The 23,336-nt window shown below is 43.0% G+C and overlaps 1 protein-coding gene across 1 annotated transcript; it reads left to right on the top strand.

Annotated features, from left to right (window-relative positions):
- Window positions 1-1,535: 1,535 nt before the first annotated feature.
- Window positions 1,536-23,132, top strand: YY1 (YY1 transcription factor). The gene is made up of 5 exons (XM_048948535.1): window positions 1,536-2,552; window positions 10,314-10,476; window positions 19,513-19,573; window positions 21,894-22,052; window positions 22,837-23,132. Exons 1-5 carry the CDS (start codon window positions 1,856-1,858, stop codon window positions 23,017-23,019), a joined length of 1,263 nt encoding a protein of 420 aa, XP_048804492.1. The 5' UTR covers window positions 1,536-1,855; the 3' UTR covers window positions 23,020-23,132.
- The last annotated feature ends 204 nt before the right edge of the window (window positions 23,133-23,336 follow it).

Genomic DNA, 23,336 nt, shown 5'->3' on the forward strand with positions numbered 1-23,336 from the left:
GTCTGGAGACTTGGAATAGCATCATGGAATCATTAAGGTTCAAAAAAAATTGTGAAGGGCCTGAAGCATCTCCCCTATGAAGAAAGGCTAAATGAACTGGGTCTATTTAGCCTTGAGAAAAGAAGACTGAGAGGGGACCTGATCCAGGTTTATAAATATCTGAGGTGTGGGGGCCATAGTGGTGAGAGCAGTCTCTTTTCAGTGGTATGTGGAGACAGGACAAGGGGAAACAGACATAAGCTGCAGCATAGGAAGTTTTGCATGAATGTGTGTAAGAACTTCTTTACGGTGAGGGTGACAAAGCACTGGAACAGGCTGCCCAGGGGGGTTGTGGAGTCTCCTTCTCTGGAGATATTTGAGACCTGCCTGGATGCCTACTTGTGTGACCTGCTGTAAGGAACCGGCTTTGGCAGGGGGGTTGGACTCAGTGATCTCTAGAGGTCCCTTCCAACCCCTACAATTACGTGATTCTGTGAAAAAGACCTCCAAGATTGTCTTGTACAATTGTCAAACAGACTTTTACAACACTTCACACTGCAGTAAAATCATTTCTTGAAGATGAATCTTATATTAGTTTCAAATTGTCACTTCAGGAGATTAGAACACAAAGCAGTGGTGCAGTGGATATAAAAAATGTAATGCATACCTGCAGTAGCCTTGGAAATACCAAAGCAGCAAATCTGCACTTGCCACTAGCTGAGTTACGATATGTAGGGGGAAGGAAAGAAGGTGTTAGCAGAGGAAGGAAGATGGAGGGAGGGGGGGCCTGGGAGGTGGCCCTGTCGGTGCGGAATGGCTTGTGTTAGGCCTGGAGGGGTGGAAGGGTTTTTGTGAGGGTAAAGAGCTGATTCACTGCCACGTTTTATGAGGGGATTGCCTCGCCTTGGAATGTGGGGGAGTGGTGGAGTCGGTGTGCCATTTATTTTGAACTCTGCTTTTTTAGGCAGCTGAATTCACGGACGTACTTCAGCCCTCACCGGCTGAGGCGTTGCTGCAGTCACGAGGTAAAAGGAGACATCTCGCCTATGTATGTTTCTGAGTAAAAAATTTTGGAGATAAAATTATATATATATTTAGTAAAATAGAAGGGAAAAAAAAAAAAGAAAAAAAAAAAGAAAAAAAAAAAAAAAAAAGCCCCCACCGACAATTCGGCTTTCAGACCCAAACTCCCCGCCCCTGCCAGCTGCCTTCTTCAGCCGCCCAGACGCTCCTCTGCGCATGCGCAGCTCCGGGCCGTTAACGGCCGGGCTCCGCGCGCGCCACCTGGCGGCGCCTCAGGGGGCGCGAGACGGTGGGCGGAGCTCAGGGCGGAGAGGAGAAAGCGCCCGGGCGGGGCTGTAGCGCTGGGCGGGGCGAAGGAGAGTGGGCGGGGCTGCGGGAGCGATCTGACGCCGCCACGCGCCGATTGGCCGCCCCGCGCCTGGAGGTGCGTTTAGCGGTCGCAGCGCAGCTCCGTAGGCCTGCGGCGGCGGACGGAGGCGGGCCGCTGAGCGAAGGCGCGCCCCTATAGGCCGCTTCGCCCGCCCCGTTGAGCCGCGGGCGTGACGGGCGGTGCGATTGGCCGCTGGGCGGCGGGGGGGCGGGCCCCGGCGGCAGCGGCCTCCCGGGGCTGGGGTCCGTCTCGGCGGCAGCAGCGGAAGTCTCGCGAGGGAGCGTAGCCGGGATTTGGCGGCTGGCTGCCTCCCTCCCTCTCGCTGGCTGTGAGGAGCTGGTGTTTGTGTGGAAGGGGGAGGAGGAGGAGAAGGAAGGGACGCGAGAGGAACCCGAGCACCACCATCCGCCGAGGGGAGCGGAGCGGAGCCCCCACGCCGGCCGCCGAGAGAGCTCTGTCCCCCTGCCGCCCCCTCGCCCCGCCATGGCCTCGGGAGACACCCTGTACATCGCCACCGACGGCTCGGAGATGCCGGCCGAGATCGTGGAGCTGCACGAGATCGAGGTGGAGACCATCCCGGTGGAGACCATCGAGACCACCGTAGTGGGCGGCGAGGAGGACGAGGAGGAGGAGGACGAGGACGAGTGCTGCGAGGACTGCGGCCCGCACCACCCGCCGCACCACTACCACCACCACCAGCCCATGATCGCCCTGCAGCCCCTCGTCTCGGACGGAGACCCCAGCGGGGCGGGCGGCGGCGCGGCCGGCGGCGGCGGGGGGCAGCTCCACCTGCACCACCACCACCAGGAGGTGATCCTGGTGCAGACCCGCGAAGAGGTTGTGGGGGGCGACGACTCGGACGGGCTGCGGGCCGACGACGGCTTCGAGGACCAGATTCTCATCCCGGTGCCGGCCCCCGCCGGCGAGGACGAGTACATAGAGCAGACCCTGGTCACCGTGGCCGCCGCCGGCAGCAAGAGCGGAGGCGGCGGTTCCTCCTCGGCCGGGGGGGGAGGCCGCGTGAAGAAGGGCGGCAGCGGCAAGAAGAGCAGCAAGAAGAGTTACCTGAGCGGGGGAGGCGGCGGCGGGGCCGAGGGCGGCGGCGGCAGGAAATGGGAGCAGAAGCAGGTGCAGATCAAGACCCTGGAGGGGGAGTTCTCGGTCACCATGTGGGCCTCGGGTAAGTGCGCGCCGGACCCCTCCCTCCCCGGGGCCCTGAGCCGCGCCGGGGGCCGCCCGGCTCGGCCCGGACGGTTTTGTTTTGAAGGGAGGCCATGTTTTGATGTGTGTGATGGGCGCCGCCATGTTCATCGCCAGGGCAAGTATGGCGGCTCCCCGAAAAGATGGCGGGGTCTGCGCTGCCGCTGCCGCTGCTCCTGCCCGGCTCCGGCGGGGGGAAGGAAAGATGGCGGCGGCCGCCAAGATGGCGGCGGCTGAGGGGGTGCGGGCGGAGGGAGCGGCGCGCCGCCGGCTCCAGGCCTAGGCCGCAATGGCGTAGTTTCTGCAGCAGGGGGAGGCGGGGTGCGCGGGCGGGCGGGCGCACGGTGCGGGGCGCACCCAGCCTCCTCGCTTCTCTCCCCCCGTCCCCGCCCCGCCGCCGCCGCCGCTTCTCCCCCCGCCTCGCCGCTCCCGCTCCTCCCGGCGCTTTCTTTCCTCTCGCTCCGGGCCGCCGCCGTCGCCGCCGCCTTCCCGGCTCCCCCTGGCCGCTTTCCCTCCCGCCCCTGCGTTGCCTCCGTCGCGCACCCGGGGCCCCATTGGGCCGCATTTCAACGCCGAGCGTGGCCGCGGCCCCGGATGAGGCGTGTGCTGCGGCCCGTGACCGTTAGGCGAGGGGGGCGGGGGAGAAGCGCCCGCCCAGCGCCGCCCGCCGCCGCCTCGCCTCGCCCCGGGGCGGCCGTCCCTCTGAAATACCGTTCGGGAGCGCGCCCGGGAGCCGCGGGAGCTCCGAGCCGGGCAGGGGCGAGGGCAGGGCTGGGCGGGGATGGAGCTTTTCCGCCCGATCCCGGGGTGCCGCCGGGAGGGCAGCGCGTGGCTGGGGCCGCCCGCACCCCCGAGGTGGAGGCCGGGGTTCACCGGTGGTTCACCGGCAAATGGGGAGTCTACTCGGCAGGACGGGGCTGACCCGATGGTGGCCGCGCTAAGCTGGCGGAGCTGGGAGTGGGTTCAGGCTCACGCTCGGACACTGCTCAGCTTTTCCTTCGTTCGGTCTAACGATCCACATGGGCTTTTTAATAGGCGCGAGGGATCCGTACACTGGGAGAATAGAGGTTTCCGAGTTGCTTTTTGTGGGAGTGTCTCAAAGGCAAGAAAATCTTGTGGACATGCCTGGTATCTGCAGGGCTGGGGATGGACCTGACATGCGCCAGCCCTTCCCATTGATTCCATTTGCCTCAGTTTCCTGACCATTCCTTTAAGATACATGTGGGATTTTTTTTTGTTCTTGTTTTTGTCAGTAGAAATTTTACTTGTGCTACATTAGTGCTTTCTCTTCTGTTTTTACAAAAAAAAAAAAAAAAATTATAGGGAAAGTTCTGTGCTAACATTATTTGAGAGTGGGAAAAAAAGCAGCCAAATAGCATCGTTTCCTGCAACACTTCAATGGGTGTGTGGTCCTTGAATAATAGGACAGTCACCTCTTCTGCATAACATAATTTTTCTGCTCTTTTTAATATTCGGAGAGTCCAGCAGAGACCACTTCTGCTGTGGTCTTCTATGCTGACTGTGATGTTTGTGGGTGACCATTGGTTTTATAAGTAAGTGGGGCACTGTAAGAAAAGTATATTGAATAACCTAATTCTCTTATCTGAGAAGATGCTGAAGAATGGTGATTCTGATTTCTTTTGTTGTTGTTAAATAAATACATACATGCATACATAAGTACATACAGAAAAGTTTGAGAGTGTATTGTCCTTCTGATTTATACTCAATTGACAGCCTGATAAGCCCAATAAAAGTTACCTGCATTTTGATTAACAGAAAACATTCAGTAAAGAATAAAGTTCAGTGGAACAGAGTTTACTGTATGCTTTTGTGTATCATTGTAATCTGAATGAAATTCACTTGCTGTCTGTTGTAGAGTTGACCATGCAAGAAAGACAAAAGAAAACAAAAACATGCAATCTGGTTTCAGCTGTCTAAATAGCTGAATGCAAGCGGCTGTATGACTCATGAGCTGGCAGGATGCAGGACTTCACTGGGATCAATTGACAGCTTCCAGCATGCATTTGTGCTCTGAAATTCAGAGTGCCTGATAGGATGCTTCCTTAGAGCTTCTGTGTGCTGATTTATTACTTGACTGAAATGTGCATAATCAATGTGCTTGACTCTGTTCCTCCTTACGCAACTTTTACATCAGGATAGCTATATCGATTTCAATGGTTTTGTTCTGTGTGCTCATGACCATGCAAGCCCAGCCAGAATCATATCCACTTCTAATGTAGTGGAGATTGAATTGCATTGGTATGTTTGGCCCAATTATATCTGTGGTGCAGAATACCTATTATGACTTGATTTGAAATGGGGAAAAAAACTCTCCAAAAGTAATATGACAAATTTTATATGTGAAGAAAAAGCTTGGCTTTCCCTCCATGCATGCCCACCCTACATCCTCCTGCCCTGAGTTTCAGTCTTTGATAATAAACTGCTCAGTGCGGAGCTTATTGAGCCTGGTTGGTAGACTTTTATACCTTTAATACAGCTTGTGGAGTACTATAAAAGTGATCTGGAGTTGCTCACAGTTAAATGCTGGAATTCTGTTGCTTCGGTGTGTGTTTTGTGAGGGGGAATGAATTCCAGAAAAACTCCAAAAGAGGAAAAGCTGGAAGGAAAATAAATCCCTGGAACAAACTACCTACCTGCCAAAGGATGGTTTTACTGAAGTTTCCCTGCAGAATCCAGCATGCTTTGTTTTGAGCAGGCTGGCAATACAGTCTGCTTTACCTCTGTATTTTGACATAATCAAAGACTTGTACCCTCAGTTAGTTGACTGGTTGAAATATTTAACAAAAAAGTTTATCAAAAGATGAACAGTAAACAAGACTGAATCACAGTGAGTCCTATATTGTTGGTCCTGGATATTTGTATTGGGAACAAGGGCACTTTGCTCACTGCAGCGTGGGAAGGCATTGTGGCTTAATTACTGGCTGTTTTTTGGTGCTACTTTGTTAGCCTGTGCAGCAGTTGTGCCAAATTTAGATCATTGTCCATAAGTGACTATAGCACTGCTGGTAATACTTTTTGAAATGGGTAGGAATGGTATATGAAACACGTAGCAATGTGGCTGGAGTGGACTGCTCAACCCTTCTGTTGTCAATATATGAATATATGTTGTCAATTATGAATAAAACTTCATAATTGCTGTGCTTTGTTGGCAGTGGTTTAGACTTAACCATAGCTTCTCTTACCACCTTAGTATCTATGGTAGTGTCAAACTTGTGACCCATGATTACTTTTATCAGTGGATATGTTAACCACTTGTGAAATGGAATGTATTTGTGCCTTTGTCATGTTCAACTTCAGTCTTCCTGTTTAGTGACTCTCTGGGTATTGGGTACACAATAATAGGAGAAGGGGAAGATTATTGGCAATTGCTTTGTGAGACTGCGTTTACAAGACTGATTCTAAGACGTGAGCACTTGGGAGGGTGGTATTGATGTTCTGGCTCCACCAAATGCTGGAATTTCAAACAACTGGAGTTTGATTTGAGGGAGAAATACGCTAGTGTAACCACATTTGCTTCTTAAATGAAGATGGACTCTGTCAAGCTTTTCAATCTGAATTATTTGTGTTGGCTTACACCTTTATTGTTAACATAGATAGCCAGCAGGCTTAGGGCTGAAGTAGCACGACCCTAACCCGCAGCATAGTGCAAAGATGTTAAACCACTGCAGTAACCTGTTTCTAGCTGGGGGAGTCTAAGATGCATGTGTTTGTGCTTTAAAAATGATTTGTCATCTTCCAGAAAGCCCAGGCAGTTGATCCATTTTGGAAGCTCAGGAAGGTTGTGTTGGGCTTCTAGAAGGTTCTTTGGGACCTCTTTACTGTGGTGTTTTTTGTTGTTTTTTTTTAAAGAACAACAATACAAAACCGACCAAAGAAATATGTTAATATCTTAAAAAACAAAAGGCTTTTGATTTAACTTCAGATTACAGGGGTGATTATTTTTATCATTCAAGCTGTTGTCTTTTAGTCTGGTGGCTGCTCCGAAAGTAATGCCTCCTATGTTATTATGTTAGTCTGTGATGCCAGAGGGAGATGCTGGTGGTGCAGCAGTAGAGGTTCAACCTTCCCACCAGCATCCCATTCCATGTTGTTGCTGTGTGATGGATGGCAGCAGAGAGGCAGTCTGACAGAATGGCATCTGACGTAGAAGTGCATATGAAGCAAAAGTGTGTCACTGCAGAAATAATGGCACCCACTGACATCCATTGACAGTTGTTGAATGCTTATGGAGATCAGTCAGTGGATGTAAGCACAGTGGAAGTTGGACTGTGTGGGCAACATTTTCCTAGCAGTGATACAGTCATAACAGCTGTGAAGCAGTGGATCACCTCTGCTGGTGCAGATTTTTATGAATGTTGCTCTTGTTCATCACAGGCAAAAATGCATAGCTAATTCTGCTGACTACACTGAAGTACAGTGTTTTATAGCAGAGAATTTGCTTTACCAGTGTTTTTGTTCTCTTTGCAGCTATTGTAATTTCTATGGAAATAAGTAGCAAGCATTACTTTCAGAGTGACCTGTGTATATTTACCCTTCGTAGTTTACTGGCAAAGCTGTTAGTTCACACTGGTACCAGAAGGATGTGCATTTTTTTCATCATCTTAATATTTTAAAGGAACTATTGAATAACTTTCTGCCTTCAGTAAGAAATTTCTTCATATAAGAAGCTCATTATTTTTTATCACAGAGAATTTTGTTTCTCCTTGAAGCCTGAACTAAATAACTCTTCTATCATTTATACATAGGTCTCTGAAATTGCTATGCATTATTTGTGCTACACTTCTCAAGAGGTGTAACTAGAATTGCAGATTTTGCTTTGTATGCTGTATGGTTTTTTTTTTGGTTTTTTTTTTTGGTGCTTTGTAAGAGAGAAAGGGGGAGAAGTCACTTAGGCATAGTTGTCAGTGGGGCTTCATTGAAGGCAGAAAATGTCGAGCACTCAATGTGTCCTGTTTGCAATAAGAATATTGGTTAACTTGTCAGCCTGAGTGAAAGTTTGCTTGGACTTTAGCCTCCAAACTTTGAGCTGCTTAGTGAAGGTTGATAGTGTATTACAATTAAACCTGTGATAAAGTTCTATGTAGAGGACAATGGTAAAAGCTTTGCAGACCTCTTCCAGCACTTCTGGGTTTCTTTATTTAAATGAGTTGAGAGTATGAGGACCTTCATAGGATGGTCAGTAACTAGGATGATTTGAATGCTTAAGAGTACTCAAGTTAGCTGCTACTTTTAATAACTTACTTGACCTGTGGTGTGGATCAGGTCTGTCTTGAAGGTCATTAGCCTGTGCTTCAAGGGAACTGTTTCGTGTTGTTGTTTTTGTCTTCTTTTTCCGTTCATTTAGTTTTTAAAACTGCAGGTAGATCAGTAGATGCTATAGAGCATTGTTTTTTGGTGTAAAAAAACCTGAGTGGTTTTTTTTTTGTGTAACTGTTGAGAACTTATAAAGCAGTACTTCTGCTTATTTTCATCTGAGGGAACGTTTTCAAAATTTTTCATGTTTTACTTCAGCAACCCATTTAGAAGCTTGGCTGTGAATTGCTTTCTGTTGGTGGGCTTGTGGAAGGGAAGGTATTAGCGGCTGGCTGGCTTTCAGTTTGGCCCTCAGAAGAAAGCAGAGTTGCATTGAGGGCCTTTACGCAAGGGAAAGACAGAAGATCTTAAGGAATGTCTATAAATTTCCCAGTTGACTCATGCATCCGATCTGAGGCAGGAAATGAAAGCTTGTTTCTGTTACAGATGTCATCAAACAGTCAAACTGGAAGTTCTGGGTAGCTGTTGAAATGGCCGATGTGAAGGAGCTGATCACATTCTCACAGTGTGGAGAAGGCTTTGCAAGTAGCTTTCCAAAAACTATTCTCTTCTGAACTAGATAATGCCTTTATGTGTGTGTAGGCATTACTGTCTGTTCTCAGCCTTCTGATGGTTCAGAAGAACAAATGGTTGCTGAATGAGAGGTTTATTGTTGAATTTGTAACTCCTGGAGCTGTAAAATTTAACCTATAATAGTTGCTTGAGGTGGATTCAGTTACTTTCTTTAAAGCACTGATGAAGACTGAAAGGTAATATGGTGAACAGAAAGCTAGATTAAACTGAAGGAAAATGCCCCAATTGTCAATTTACTTTTAATACTGCAGATATTTTCTTATTAACACTCCTGTCTTTGCCATGTTGAAGCCAATTTCCCTCTTTCACTATGGAACATATACATGAACTGCTATTTGATCTGGTAGATCAGATTAAACTCCAAACTAGCAGTAACATTTCTAGAAATAGCTCAGTGGCAAAGATTAAAAGCAGCCATTACAAATTGAATAAAAATTTCTGTGTAGTATATTTCTTTTATTTGCTTATGACTTCTCCCCTCTTTCCTCGCTTAAGTTACTGAGCAATGAATAATGTCGTTTCCTGCATTTGTTTTAAAAACAAAACCAAAAAACAAAGCAAAAAAAAAAATCCCAAAAAACCGCTTTGCCTGATTTGTTCCTTGTCTTACGTTTTCCTGTCTTTTTTTTTCTTTTTTTTTTTTTTTTTTAGCCTGGAGAAATAGTGTTTCTGTCCTACCACCTTGTGTTTCTGTAAAATCACAATTTGTTATTTTTACAAATGATTTACCTTGGCAAGTCATACACAAACTGCGCATAAAGTGGTTTGCAGAATCTTCCCATATTCAGAGTAGGAGAAGTAATGCAGTGGCAAGTTTGTTAAGGCATTACTGAGTACTTACAGCTGTGTATACATCTATTGTCATGGGTGCATTTTGGTCTCAAGTGAGAGTGGAAAGTGGGCTGGTGCTGTGTCTTCTGCCCTGCTGGTGTGAGCTTTGCAAGGAGGAGATACGTGGATGTCTCCATTTGCAGACTTCTGTGCATCTTTCTGGTCTCTGTTTTTAAAAAAAGCAGAGAGAGAAAACTGTGTTGACACATTCTGCAGTCTGAATGCAGGTTGGCAGTAACAGCAGGTCTTCAACCTAATTTCCTTGTGGCCCTTAAGCAGAAATCCAGTGGAGGAGCTCTAGAGCAGACTAAATAGCTGTCTCTAACTGACTTGTAGATCAAAGGTCTGGATGATCCCTATCTGCTGTTGACACATTAGAGGGGGAAAGGGCTTAGGCTGTCTTTGCCGCTGAAGGAGGAAGCCCCCTGGGGCGAGAGTCACACTGTTGAGCTTTTTGCTTCTTTCAGGCCTCTCTGCAAGTGTTGAAGAGCTACAATTTTATGGGCAGGGAGTGAAGCCCGTTACTAGTTAAAGTTTCTAGTCCCTCCATGACACTTCAGTTGAGGGGCAGGGGTCCCTGAAGGCAAGTATTTGCCATTCCTCCGCTAGGTTTATTTGGTTGCTGGCTGCTGTTGAGATCTAAAGTGAGCATTGTGGAGCTTAATTTTGAAGAGATTAAGGCAATTTAAATATTTATACGTTGTTTCAGGAAAAGTGTGTTATCTTTAAAATGCAGCCTACATACTTGTTGGATGATCCTACTTGTCTGTGTTTAAGTAGATAGGCAACTTATGCTGTTATTCCCACCCACTGTGTTCTTTGTATTGTTAAGTGTATGGATATCTTTATTTTTTTTTTTTTACAGTAAGTGTAGCAATCTATGGGAGCGCTGTGTTCTTATAAGTGTGCAGCAATTTTGAGTTTGTACTGAGATGCAGCCTAATAGTTAGTATGCTGTATTCATCTTCAGTGTGTATTGAGTTCAGTGTTTTGTGTGTTTCAGATGATAAAAAAGATATTGACCATGAAACAGTGGTGGAAGAGCAGATCATTGGAGAGAATTCTCCTCCAGATTACTCAGAGTACATGACAGGAAAGAAGCTTCCTCCTGGTGGAATACCTGGCATTGACCTCTCGGACCCTAAGCAGCTGGCTGAATTTGCTAGGTAAGTTGGAAGAAGGATTTTCAAACTAAAACTGTTTTCTTTCCAGTGGCTTAATCAGGAATCTGTTAGGAAATATAACCGATAAATTTAATATGACTTATTCTGTGTAATAATCTTCTAAACCAGGGAACTAAATTCAGAACATAGCAGTGAATTATGTATTAAAATAGATGGGTTCTACATTCATCAGATGATTTCTGGTTTTTAGTTCTCACTAGGTCAGGCAAGGCCAAAATATCTTGATAGACTGCATCTTTGATATGACAGAATTCATCTTTCGTGCGACTAGTCTTAGCTTCTTTGGTGACAAAGGACCAAATTAAATGTGATGCATTGTTTGGATTGTTCAGAATAAGAAAGCTAAGCTAAAATATTTAGTTTATAAAACCATGCGTGTAATCCGTTGACCTGAGTTACTAGATAACTTATTTTCCAGTAGATTTCGTGAAGCCACCGAGGCAGTGTTATAACACGGAGCACTGACCAAGCTCGCGGCTCTTCTGCAGCCATTCTTAATGAGGTTCGGAGTGCGTGGGCAGCCTGTAGCCACCAGAGGGCAATCGTGAGGTCACTGGGGAAAAGTCCAGTTGCAACATTAGGGTTGCCTTCTTTGTGTGCATATGCTTGTAATTACCAAAGGCTTACTGCTTTGTGCAGTGCATGCACAACATTAATGCTTTGTCTCTGAAAATTTAAGCTTAGCGGCTCGCTTCCTGTAGCTGCTGTGATCATTTTTTCCCAATGTTAAAAGAATGAAATTATGCTTATTTTCCTTTTGTTATTAGCTGGATGGTCTGCAGAGCTCTGTTGCAAAGCCTTATCACTTAAGGCAGGTGGATGCTCTGATGTTACACTTGCTTTCTAAGTCAGCTGGCACATGAAAAGATGTGGTTCTTTTTTGAAATGCCACTGAGTTTTTCTGCTATTTGCTAGGTTACAAGGGCTGTTGACACAATTTTTTATTGGGCAGATAGTTGGATCTTGATGCTCAACAGGGTTTGTCTGCTGTTCTTTCCTGGTTTGATCTTGTTGCTTTTTACAAGCTGCTTCTATTGGTTCTCACTGTGTATGTACTGGAGAACCTCTGGCACAGGCTCTTCCCTCAGTTCTTGTCATTAAGCCATTGAACTGTGAATATTGAAAGCTCCTAGAATGAAGCAGAGTGCAAACAGTGCAAAACTATTTTATCTGAAAATGTGTATTACAAGATCTGCTCCAAAAGTAATGCCTCCTATGTTGTTACGTTGGCTCACAAAGCCAGAGTCAAATGTTGGTGGTATGGCAGTAGAAGTAAAACTTTACCACCAGTATTCCGTTAGGTTGTATTTCTTTGCAATAGCCTGACAAAATGGCACCTCACGTGGAAATGTGTATGAAGCAAATGTTTGTCATTGCATTTCTCCATGTGGGAAAAAATGGCACCTACTGACATCATCGACACTCACTGAATCTTTATGGAGACCAAACAGTGGGTGTGAGCACAGTGAGGCAGTCTGTGGTGCATTTCAGCAGTGGCAACAACATCGGTGTGTTACTTACATTGGTGCAGATTTTTACAAGTGCAGCAAGCACATAACTCTTGGTCATGGTTGGCAAAAATGCACAGCTAGTACTAGTAGCTATGCTGAGAAATAGTGTTTTCTAGCTGAAAATTTGTTCGATCAAATTGTGTTCTTGTGCTTTCTGTACATGTTGTAGTTCCCATGGAAATAAGTAGGAGGCATTACTTCTGGAGCAAACTCTGTTTAAAAAAAAAAAGTAAGAACTGAAAAAGAAATTTTATCTGAAATGGTGGGTGATTCCACCTATTGTTGCTGCTGTTACTTGGTTTGTTGATCATGCTCAGAATGAATGCATTTTCCTCTGAGACTTGCAGAGAATGAATATAATTTTCTGTGAAAGCATTTAAGTGTTAGTGTGCGTACTATTCTAATTCTAAACATACACATTTTTGCCAATCTGGTGCATGGAATGATGCTCTCAGGTATGTCAGAATGTTCTGAAATCTTTGGTTCTGCCAGGCACTGAGGTACTTACATACAGCTGTCTTCTGTTATGAAGCTTAACCAACTTTACCTAGTGTCTTCATGCAAATGCTGGGTGTTACTCTCCAGATTGGTTTGAATATTTGATATGGTTTCCAAGTCTTGAAATTATAAGATTGCTTCTGTCAGATATTTCTGAATGCTTCTTAGTATTGTAAAAAGTACTGCATTTTTAGGTTTGAATTATTTTTCTGGCACCTGGCAGGAAGTGTAAAATTCCCACTTTTTCTTGGTGAAATGTTCTAGGGAATTCTAGAGCTAGAATTTACAGCAGATAATGGAAAAATTGAGTTTTATATGTGTGGTCTCATACTTTTTCTGCTCATGTATCTTTGTACAGGAGACGAAATTTGATCCACTTAAGTCACAGGGCACATACACATTGGCATTGGGAACACATTACCTCTGACAGTATCCCCAAGTTACTCAAATCCTGTACAAATTAGTGATAGCTTCATTCTAGTTGTGTAAAGACCTCAGGCATGCAATGTTTTTGGAAAACCTTTGACTTCTTGGTCAGAATCAATGACTTACTCTTCCAGAATCTGACATACAAACTTCTGACATACAGAATCAACTTCTTACTCTTGCCTTAAGAAAGTGACATGAAAAAGAAAACTGTTGTACATTGGATCTGAAATGATTGTGTATAGCTGAGATTGATGATATGGGTGTGTTAGAACACTGTTATGGTGTTGATCCTTTCACAGGGAATGAAGCATGTTGAAAGGACTCAATTCAGCAAATAGCATGTGTTCAAGCTCTAATACATGCAAATCATTTTTCTACTAGTAATTGTCAAATTTACCTGAATACCACATACAGCTATCACTAGAAACCTTGCACGGCAAAAGTAGAGGAAAAAGCTTAGTACTTGTATGAGAATTGACTTTGGAGGTGCTAGGAGTATAGTGTACTTTTACTCCTGAAAGGTTTTGCTTATTTAATCTAAAGTTCAGAACTCAGAAGGTTTCATGTGCTCTGCTGAAAGTATTGAATTAAATTTAAGTTCAACGTTTTAAAGAAAAAAAAAACTGTATATAGTCGACATATAAAGAAGCATAAACTGGCTAGGAGAATTTAATACTAAGTTAATTTTGTATAGTCAAAAACAAGTTACTTTAGGATGGGTTTTCTTAAAGATTTTTGGGAAAGCAGTGCATCTGTAGAAATAAGATACTAAAGATGAGGCTCGATTCGGTGTATAACCATGCAGCTTAATTTTTATTAAGTTGACTGAGATGGTTGAGTTAATTTATGTGAACAAATGTCTGAGGTTAACTTTCAATAGGCAAAGCTTGGACAAGCTAAAGGCTTGCTTTGCAGCCTCCTAATTCGAAACTGTGACTGTGTTAGAATTTAATTGTAGTATGAACAGATTTCAGGCAGGGGTCTGGACTTGTGAGTCCTTAGTGAGGAGTGAACTGTGGGTGTTTGGATGCTTGAAATCTTCTGTAGCACTGCAGCCTTTTTATAAATAAGTAAATGAATGCCAAACTGCAGCAACTGAGCATGTGGAAGAGGCACTGCTGCTGCACAGCGGCTAGGTGGCATAGCACAGCAAGCATTTCAGCAGCTGAGCTACTGTTTTATTTTACTTTTTTTTTTTCACTTTTTTTTTTTTTTTTTTTCCCTGATGCATTTGTCATTGAGCTGTGTAGCAGGAATCTGGGCCTTACGACTGGAACTGCTACTTCCTGAAAGGGTTTTTATACATTCTGAAACTGTTGAAGATGATGCAAATAAACAAGCTGTGTCAGAACACTGAGATGTGTTCAGTTTTCTTAGAAAATCTATACGTTTTACCTGGTTGGGCAACTTAAGGACTTTTACAAATAACATTTCTATTATGTGTCTCATGCACACTTCAAAAGAGCAATAAGAAAGAAAGTGAAAAAGAATTTGTGCATTTCTCTTTGGCAGTCAGATCACAATGTGTGATATTAGTTGTGAATGTTCTGTTAAGAAAGAGATGAAACCTAGTAATTACTCCTCTCTTTTTTGATATGTTTCATCTGGGACACTGAAATTCCCCTAAGGTGAAATAAAATGTTTCATCCAAGTCAGAATAGATTACAAGTAATTCTGTGTGAAGAAATCATAAAAGCTTGGAGAAGCAGCAACCGTATTTTCAGTTGCTGAATGTGGAAGATGTCTTGAAATTCCCCCAAAGCCACTTAAAACCAACATCCCTGATTTTAATTTAATTATTTTCCCCCCTGGCAGATATGTGGCTGAACTGGCTAAAGACAGCAGAGAACAAACACAAATAAAATGCAAAGAAATAAGAGGGGAGGATGGTGTAGCTGGGGAGTTGGCACAGTAAGGAGACTCGGTGCTAAAATCTAGCCTTTCTGTGGCTTTATCTTCTGCTCCTCTTAGTACCTTTTCTGAAAGACAGCCATTATACGAACTGCCTTTTCTTGTTCAGATCACTTTCCAAAATGGACAGAAAACAAAGGAGGGGAAGCTGCCTTAGAGTTTGAAATTAGACACCCTTCTTAAGAGTGGTAAAGCATTTTGGCCACCCAGATTTATGTGACTTCTTCTGTCGACTCTTCTTAAAGTATACACTTTTGTACTGGTTTTGTTCTTGCTGAGAAACTTAAAAGGGCAGTAAACTGACAATTGCTTTACCCACACTGGTTTTACTGGGGGAGGAGAATCTCTTTCTCTATACGACACTGCGAGGGTCACTCTCTCACTGACATGTTCCAGCTATGCAGATCAAAACTAGTAATTATTTCTGCCAGAACCTTAGGGTGAGCAAGAACAGTTTCATTTTACAACGGTTTTTCTGCTTATTTGTGGACAAAGCATACTAAAACACTGACTGTGGGCTCTTTGATTGTAGATAAATTCCTAGGACACCTTGTGCCACTCCTCTTGTGGCTATTTATCCAAAAGCCAGTCTGGCCAGTTTCAAGAATCCTTCAGTGCTAACAAATAGGCAGGGACTCTGTTATTTCTGCCTCTGTAGGGCAGTACAAGGGCTATGGCATAGTGAGGGCAGACAAAAGCGTAGAGACACTACTGGTAGAGAACAATTTCCTCGTTCTCTATTCATGGAGACTCAGTCATCTATAAAGGTGAATTATTACCGCTGCTCATCAAAGACCTCAAGGAAGAGAAGCTGCCTGAGAGAGCAATGCTGTTGAGGTTTATGCACAGAAAGAGGAAAAAGGATGTGAGAATGTAGGTTTAACAAGCATGAAAGGGAGGTGCTGGAACAGGAATCCTATGCTGTTAGTTCGTTCTGGCTTGTGCTTTAACGTAACAGTTTGTAACAATTGTATCCATCTCCAACATGATTGTGAAGATTGATAGTTTTTTCAGGTTCTCTAGATGGGTGAAAGGAAGTAGTTAGCTGTTACATTGTGTCACACCTATTGTAGCGACAGAGTAACGTTCTTGGTTTTGAGGGGTTGAATGGTTTAATACCTGCGATTTCGTACAGTTTCCTGAGTGTGTAAGAGGGTGCTTTCACGGACCTCATTCTCTGAAATTGTAAGGTTGCTTACCTTTGTAATCTGTTCCTTTCTTCTGTCCTGCCCCCATCCTCCCTTCCCCATTATGATGCTTTAAATACAATTTAAGAGGTTTAGTCTTTAATTGTACTGTCCCACAACATGATCCAAAAGGTTCACTTCCAGTTTTTCTTAAGAATTCTGGAGAAGTTCCTACGAGGCATGGCCAACAGAAACTTGCAGCAGAAGTGAGAATTCTTCTGGACCTGCCATGCAAATTGACTTTCTGCAAAGGCAGCTGTTTTGATAGTTCCACTCAGGTATTAATGTCTGTGTCTACAGTTGTTTTAAGTAGTGGTGTGTATTAGAGTTCTGTTTTTGATCAATGTTTCAGACTAAGAAAACTTGGATGGAGCTGGTAGAGATGCTCTACTGGATGGGATCTAAATGTCTGACCACCAGCAAGAGCTGCCTGCAGCAGTGTAATTAAGATAAACAACCCAGGTTCTAGTATGGTCTCCTTTTGCAGAAAGTTTGCTTAAAGTAAGACCAAAACGTTTTTTGTAAGCCATTTGAAAATATCTTTCAGTTCTTCTTTAGGTTATTGTCCACACAGATTCCACTAACGATGGTCAGTGGAATCTTACACCATGTATGAGTAGTGCAAGAATTGCCTATTAATGGGGTGTTTTTACTGTTTCTGATATCACAGCCATAGGTTTTGGGCTCAGTGCCTCTATTGTCGTTTCATGTTTGGATTTTAAGTGTTCAGAACTTTATTTACATTAAACTAAACTCAGCACAACCATTCTGTATGCCAATTGGATCATATAAATTAAATATCATCATAAGATCATCTAAGCTAGTCTGTAATCTCAGGAAAAGTTACAGGAAGGTTGAGATAATAAATAGGATGGCCTGCAGGAACAAAAATAACTTGCTGTTCAAGATTGATGGTGCTGGCAGTGGCACAAGAAAAACTTTGTCAATACAAATACCTCACACCCATTTTCTAGGGGATTGTTGAATCCCCATGATGTTCCTATGTTTTTGTCACATATTTTTAATCCTTTCAGCTGACTACAGTGTTCTTTGGTTAGCATTGTATATATTCAGCGTAGTCTGCAGATGCTGAGCCAGCAGGAGTGTCTTCTCTCAGAGAAAGAAACAAATGGTAGCCACTAAATCTTAGGGTGGTGGGGTTTTAAAATTTATTTATTTATTTATTTGTAATGTGTCAAAGAAATCAGTAATCATTAAGTGCTTTAACCCGTAAATGATTGCTTGAACTGTGCTATATCTGCAGCATGGGAAGGAGTTGCAGTATACCTGAAAGGTGGGCCTGTTTGAACCTAATGAGGTTCAACAGAGCAAAACGCAAGGTTTTGTGCTGGGATCAGTAATTTCAGATACGTATACAGGAAGAACAAGAACTCCTTGAGAGTGACCCTGCAGAGAAGGACCTGGAAGTTCTGGTGGATAAAAAACTGAACATGAGCCAGCAGTGTACACTTGTAGCTTGCAAGGCCAAGGGCATCCTGGGCTCCATCAGAAGGGGGGGGCAGCAGGGACAGGGAGGAGATTGTTCTTCTCTACTCTGCCTTTGTGAGGCCCCAGCTGGAGTACTGCGTCCAGGTCTGGAGCCCCCGACACAGGGAAGATGTGAAAATGTCGGAGGGGGTCCCTGCTTGTGATAGGGGCGTTGGGACTTAATGATCCTCGGAGTTTCTTCCAACCTAAGCCATTCTATGATTCTATTTCTGAGGGGCAAGTGGTTGCCCACAGAATCATAGGAGACTGTTGGTAGCTCTAAGGAGATATTCCTGAATCCAGTCTTCAAGAATTTTGAGCGACATTTTTCACTTGTTAGGCCTTCATTCAGCCTCAGGATGGCCTCCATTCTTGTCTTCTCCTGTATGTCCACATCTCAATGAGGCAGGTGAAACTGCAGATTTTAGTGCTTCTTCACGGAATGTGAGAGTGTCAGCCCTGGAGTGTACCTTCAAGGAAACAAATGGTTACATAGTTGAAATGGAGAACTTTTAACTTGTATTCCCTGCAGCTCTTCAGAATTGTTTTGAACATTTAGAAGTTGCATTTTATCCAGTTTCAGATCAACTGTTAATAATGTATGTTAAAAACGCACATACTATTTCGAAGTCTCTCCTCAGAAGTCCATTATTCCACATCTGTTTTCAGGGTCTACTTCTAGGGCTTGGAACTATCTTAGATACCAGTGGACTCTGCTTATCTCTTTTTGGACTCTCAAACAGGTAGCTGTTAGAGCAAGACCATTCTAACATTGTTGTCCACGGGGAGTGTTATGACTGCATTTGAAGCACTCAATTTCTATGCAAATGTTCATTTACTGGTTCCCAGTATGGTCACTGGAGGCTACTGGCATCTGTTATACAATGGTAAATATCCCTATCAGTGGCCAAAATAAAATAGATGATTACTTGTGAGTTTTCAAGAGTGGAGTCCACATGTATAGTAACTGCAAGAAATATCAGTTACAGTTTCAGTGGTCGTAACAGATGTCTATATTGTCTGTGTAAGTTCCACAACTTGCCTGCCTTCTCTGCTTTTGTATTGTGTGGTGAAACTACTAGCGTGACAGGCAGGCCGAGGGAGGTGATTCTCCTTCTGTACTCCAGTCTCATGAGACCCCAGTTAGAGTACTGTGGGGCTGTCTGCACATGAGGGACATGGATCCATTGGAACAAGTCCAGAGAAGGCCATGAGGATGATCAGACTGCTGAAGCACCTCTTCTGTGAAGGCGAAGAGAGGCATCCATTCTGGAGAAAAGACCTTAGACCAGCCTTCTGGTACTAAAAGGGGTCTGAAAGAAAGTTGGAGAGGGACTTTCTGCAAGGACATGTAGTGGTAGAACAAGGGGTAATGGTGTTAAAGAGAATAAGTTCTAGATTAGGTATAAAGGAGAAATTTCTTACAAGGTGGTGAAGCACTGGAACAGGTCCCCCAGGAAAGCTGTGGATGCTCCATCCTTGGAGAAGTTCAGAGCCAGATTGGATGAGGCTTTGGGCAACCTAGGCCTAAAGGGAGATGACTGTGGCCGTGGCAAGAGGTTGGCAGTCTGATCTTTAAGGTTCCTTCCAGTCCAAGCCATTCTTTGATTCTATAAACTGTTGAAGCTACTCTGTCTTTAATGTCCTGGTGCAAGGTGGAGAAGTGAAGGTAAATAAGCCACTTGGGCACAAGAAAAACGGAATTTTCAAACAAAGTGTCCTAGTTACAATTCATGTAAATCGGGAAAACCCTCTTTTCACATGTTTGGAGGACAGGGAATGTAGTATTAAGTATTTTATTCTCTGTTTAAGAGGTCCAGTTCCAAATACCAAAATATGCTGTTAAGAGTTATTGTAAGGCTTTTATAGACATTAAACTGAGTATTAATGTTTGACGTTACTATCAAATAAATGTGTGCATTATGAAGGCAGTTATTGGAAAAGAGCTGCCTACCAATGTCTTTATACTAATGTTTTTTTCCTTTCTTTTTAAGAATGAAGCCAAGAAAAATTAAGGAAGATGATGCTCCACGTACGATAGCTTGTCCTCACAAAGTAAGTGAAGTGCTCAGCTTCTGAGTAGGTAGCAGTTTGTAAACCAGAATTTTGTATTGATATTCTCTTGACAATAAGTAAAATGTCTTGCTGTAAATAGAGATTATACACTGCTAACTGTATTTAACTTGTCACTCTTTAGAAGCTTCCTTAAAAACCTTCAACTGAATAATGTATTATTCCCAATTCTTGTCTTAAGGTTAGTGCATCTCTAATCTTCTGGTAACCATGATGCACAGTCCCTAACATGCTGGTTTTACTGTTGTGATTTCCTGCCACCCAAGAATACATACTTGAAAGAATGTTCTGAAAGCTGTTCAAAGTACGTTCCTAAGATCTATATATCATCTGCTTGGAAGCTGTGACAGATTTGGGAGTCTAGATCAGGAATCAGCAATCTGTGCTGCAGATGCCAAAGTCAGCATTACTGGAAGACTGGAATTGCATTCCACAGAGCTGGGGGATGCATTGTCTTGAGAGAGGGGTTTGGAGATAACAGTTCTGATCTACTGATAGTGGGGAAGGCACAGTCTTGAATAAATTTTGCTAGTCACTTAAACTGGTAGTATCTAGCATTACTGCATTATCCAGCTCCTGTAGAGCTTCTGTTAGCCAACTTAGCTTGTAATGAAAAAAAGACAAATACAATCTTGCTGACTTCTGGTCTAGATAGTGCGAGCCTGAGCAAACAGCCAGGGGAGATAGTGCGTATTCGAGAACATGAATAGAGGGCTTCGTCCTGACAGTTGTAGTGAAAGAAATTGTCGTTTAGTTCTGGATTCCTCTTTATGCTTCTATTGATTTCCAGTTCTTTACATTCTTCATGTGTCATGTTTTTACTGAAGTTCAGTGTGTGGAGATGCAAGAACGTTTATTCTGTACAGTAGTGAGGAATGATGCCTTCATTTTCTATTTACTTTTTCATAGCTTCAACTTCATCTAAACAAGGAAAAAAGAATATCCTTCCATCTCCTCTATTTTCTAGTGTTGTACGTTTGATTTCAGATTAAAATAAAGAACAATATTACAGAAGATGTAATTGCTCCTGTCACGGGCATGCAGAAATTTCAAAGTAAATGCAGACGAGTTCATGGTGTCTCTATTTTGGTGAAGTACTCCTTAAATTAGTTGAATTCTAGTACCTGAAGAGAGAACTTTTTTTCAAAGTATTAATTTCCCATTTTTATTAAGAAATGAAGCATGTTTAAATGTGGTTATTAGTTTTGAAGAAATAGTTCCACAGAGAAAGCACGTAGAATAGAATACTAGCAGTTGATTGTTTCTTTAGGTTCTGTTGTTGAACCGTGCAACTTGTAACCTAGCCATGTTGGTAGTTTTATATAAAAAGGGTATTGTTTGGAAAACCCATGGAGTGTAAAATGGTTGAAGGAAGTTAGTGAGGCATTAGGTAATGCAAGAAATACATTTGTAAAACATATTACAGATTTCTATTGGAAGAAAGTTTGAATAAAGAGAGTGCCAGGCCACGGCTAGCTTAAGCATTGTCCAGAATCAAAAGAAGTAGTCCTGTATTAATGCAACATGTACCCTAGATTAAGAGCCTCTGATACTGTACCTGAGTTGAAGTGAATATCTTCTTTTAGGTTGAGTTGACAGTAACTCTCAAATTCTTCAACCTCATTTAGTTTCCCAGTGGGTTTAAACTGTTTAAGCAATTGTTTTTGTATCCCAAAGTGATAGTGTTTGGTCTTCTTTAAGCGTGCATTAAATGGTATTTGTAAGCTATTCTGTGCTGGAAACATTCTTATCTCTTCCCGGGAGTGAGAAAGGCAGAGAAGGAAAAGGATGGAAAGCTGGGAGAGGTAGCAGTATAGGTGCAGACTGGTGCTAGAGAATAGCCTGTGATATATTATTACAAAATATATCACTTATAGGAGTACTCTAGTAGCCAGTATACAGCATGTTAAAGGATATACCATAGATAGCCATGAACTATCATTCTATCTGATTTTTTTTTTTTTAATTTTCCCTGAAAGTGTATGTGCTTTTATTTAGTTCATTCATTAGCTTCTTCCAGAGCTGCATCTTTTCCATGAAACTGTCCTATTATTTATTTGAGTGCACATGGTTCGTAACTCTAAGTGAGAATAGATTTTTTTTTGTTTAGCTTTACAAGTGATAGCTTTCATTGTGTAGTTCTTCGTGTTTTTTTTAATAATTGATAAGGGTCTCCTTCTCATGGCCATCTTAGAAGAAAGATTCAGAATATGAAAACATGTTAAATGCTTTTATTGAAGCAGATAAAAAACACTGTAAGTACTAGCTTACATGCTCACTGAATTTCACTGTTGTTTTTAAGGGCTGCACAAAGATGTTCAGGGACAACTCTGCTATGAGGAAGCATCTGCACACTCATGGCCCTCGAGTACATGTATGTGCAGAATGTGGCAAGGCCTTTGTGGAGAGCTCGAAACTAAAGCGACATCAACTAGTTCATACTGGAGAGAAACCCTTTCAGGTATTGTAAACTTCCAGACTACAACTTATTCGTGAGAATATGAGTAAAGTGTAACTAATATGACTTCTGTATCACTTTGGGGATAGTGTGTTTTTTGTTCGTTTATTCAAAGACCGCATGAAGCACTGAATGATGATGTTTAAAACTGGGAGTCGCCTTAAGCTGTCCTTTGTCTACTTCTGTGGCCTTTTAATAGGAATTAATGACTTGTTTGTACGCAGAAGATATTGTCTACAAAAAATGTAAAGTTTTATATATATGCCCACTTTAAAAATGAAGTTTTCGGTTACTACTGAATGAAGAAAATGTATTCTTCCTCCATCTGAGGAGTGCTGTGATAGTCCTGTAGACAACTGACTCTCAGGGTTCTTTGCTCAGTTGTTTTCTGATACTAATTTATAGTAGTAGATATCAATCAGTTTTCAAATTACAGTTAACTGAATGTCCATCCATTCATATCACATCATGCCACCAGAGGTCCCCAGCCTACTTCATGTGATCTTACTCACATAAATAGTCTTCTCAGGCATTCGTAGTCTTCAGCATGCTGTTCTCTCCAATGCACTTGATGTGTGTTTCTGGTTACTTATTTACATTGGAGAAATAAATGATTTCAGAAATTTGATTTGCAGCATTCAGTTGTATGCACGGTTTACTGGTGATGCCTACAGATGTGCTTATAATAATGCTCAGCATCTCTTTTTACGCTTGTGCAGTGTCAGAATGTTGTTCTACTTTGTGCTACTTTTCTTAGCTAATAGAATGTGTGTTTTCCTTTCAACAGTGTACATTTGAAGGATGTGGAAAGCGTTTTTCACTGGACTTCAATTTACGCACACATGTGCGAATTCATACTGGCGACAGGCCCTATGTTTGCCCATTTGATGGCTGCAATAAGAAGTTTGCGCAATCAACTAACCTGAAATCTCACATTTTAACACATGCTAAGGCCAAAAACAACCAGTGAAGGTTGGAGGAAAAGTTCTTGAACTCAAACCATCTTACAGGAGAATGAATTGAAAATAAATACGCTTCCCCTTTGTATATTGTTTCTAGGAAAGAATTTTAAAAAAAAAAGAACCCTACAAACCTAAAGGACATGTTTTGATAAGTAGTAAATAAAAAGCAAAAAACTTTCAGGTGACATTGCTGAGATGCTCTACCTTGCTCTGTAATCCCGTTTCAAGAACACGGTGTTTTGTAAAGTGTGGCCCTGACCAGAAGGGTCGGTTCGTGAACTTGCATCAAAACAGACGATTCTTTATACAACAGTGCTAAAATGGG

The sequence above is a fragment of the Lagopus muta genome, chromosome 6 (genome assembly GCF_023343835.1).
Source record: "Lagopus muta isolate bLagMut1 chromosome 6, bLagMut1 primary, whole genome shotgun sequence".
In the NCBI taxonomy this organism is placed as follows: domain Eukaryota; kingdom Metazoa; phylum Chordata; class Aves; order Galliformes; family Phasianidae; genus Lagopus; species Lagopus muta.

Excerpts from the sequence above, each read along its gene's own strand:
- YY1 (XM_048948535.1), top strand. The coding sequence starts at position 1,856 with ATGGCCTCGGGAGACACCCTGTACATCGCCACCGACGGCTCGGAGATG. Across the intron at positions 19,574-21,893 it reads CGATAGCTTGTCCTCACAAA|GGCTGCACAAAGATGTTCAG; the intron begins GTAAGTGAAGTG and ends GTTGTTTTTAAG. Across the intron at positions 22,053-22,836 it reads CTGGAGAGAAACCCTTTCAG|TGTACATTTGAAGGATGTGG; the intron begins GTATTGTAAACT and ends TCCTTTCAACAG.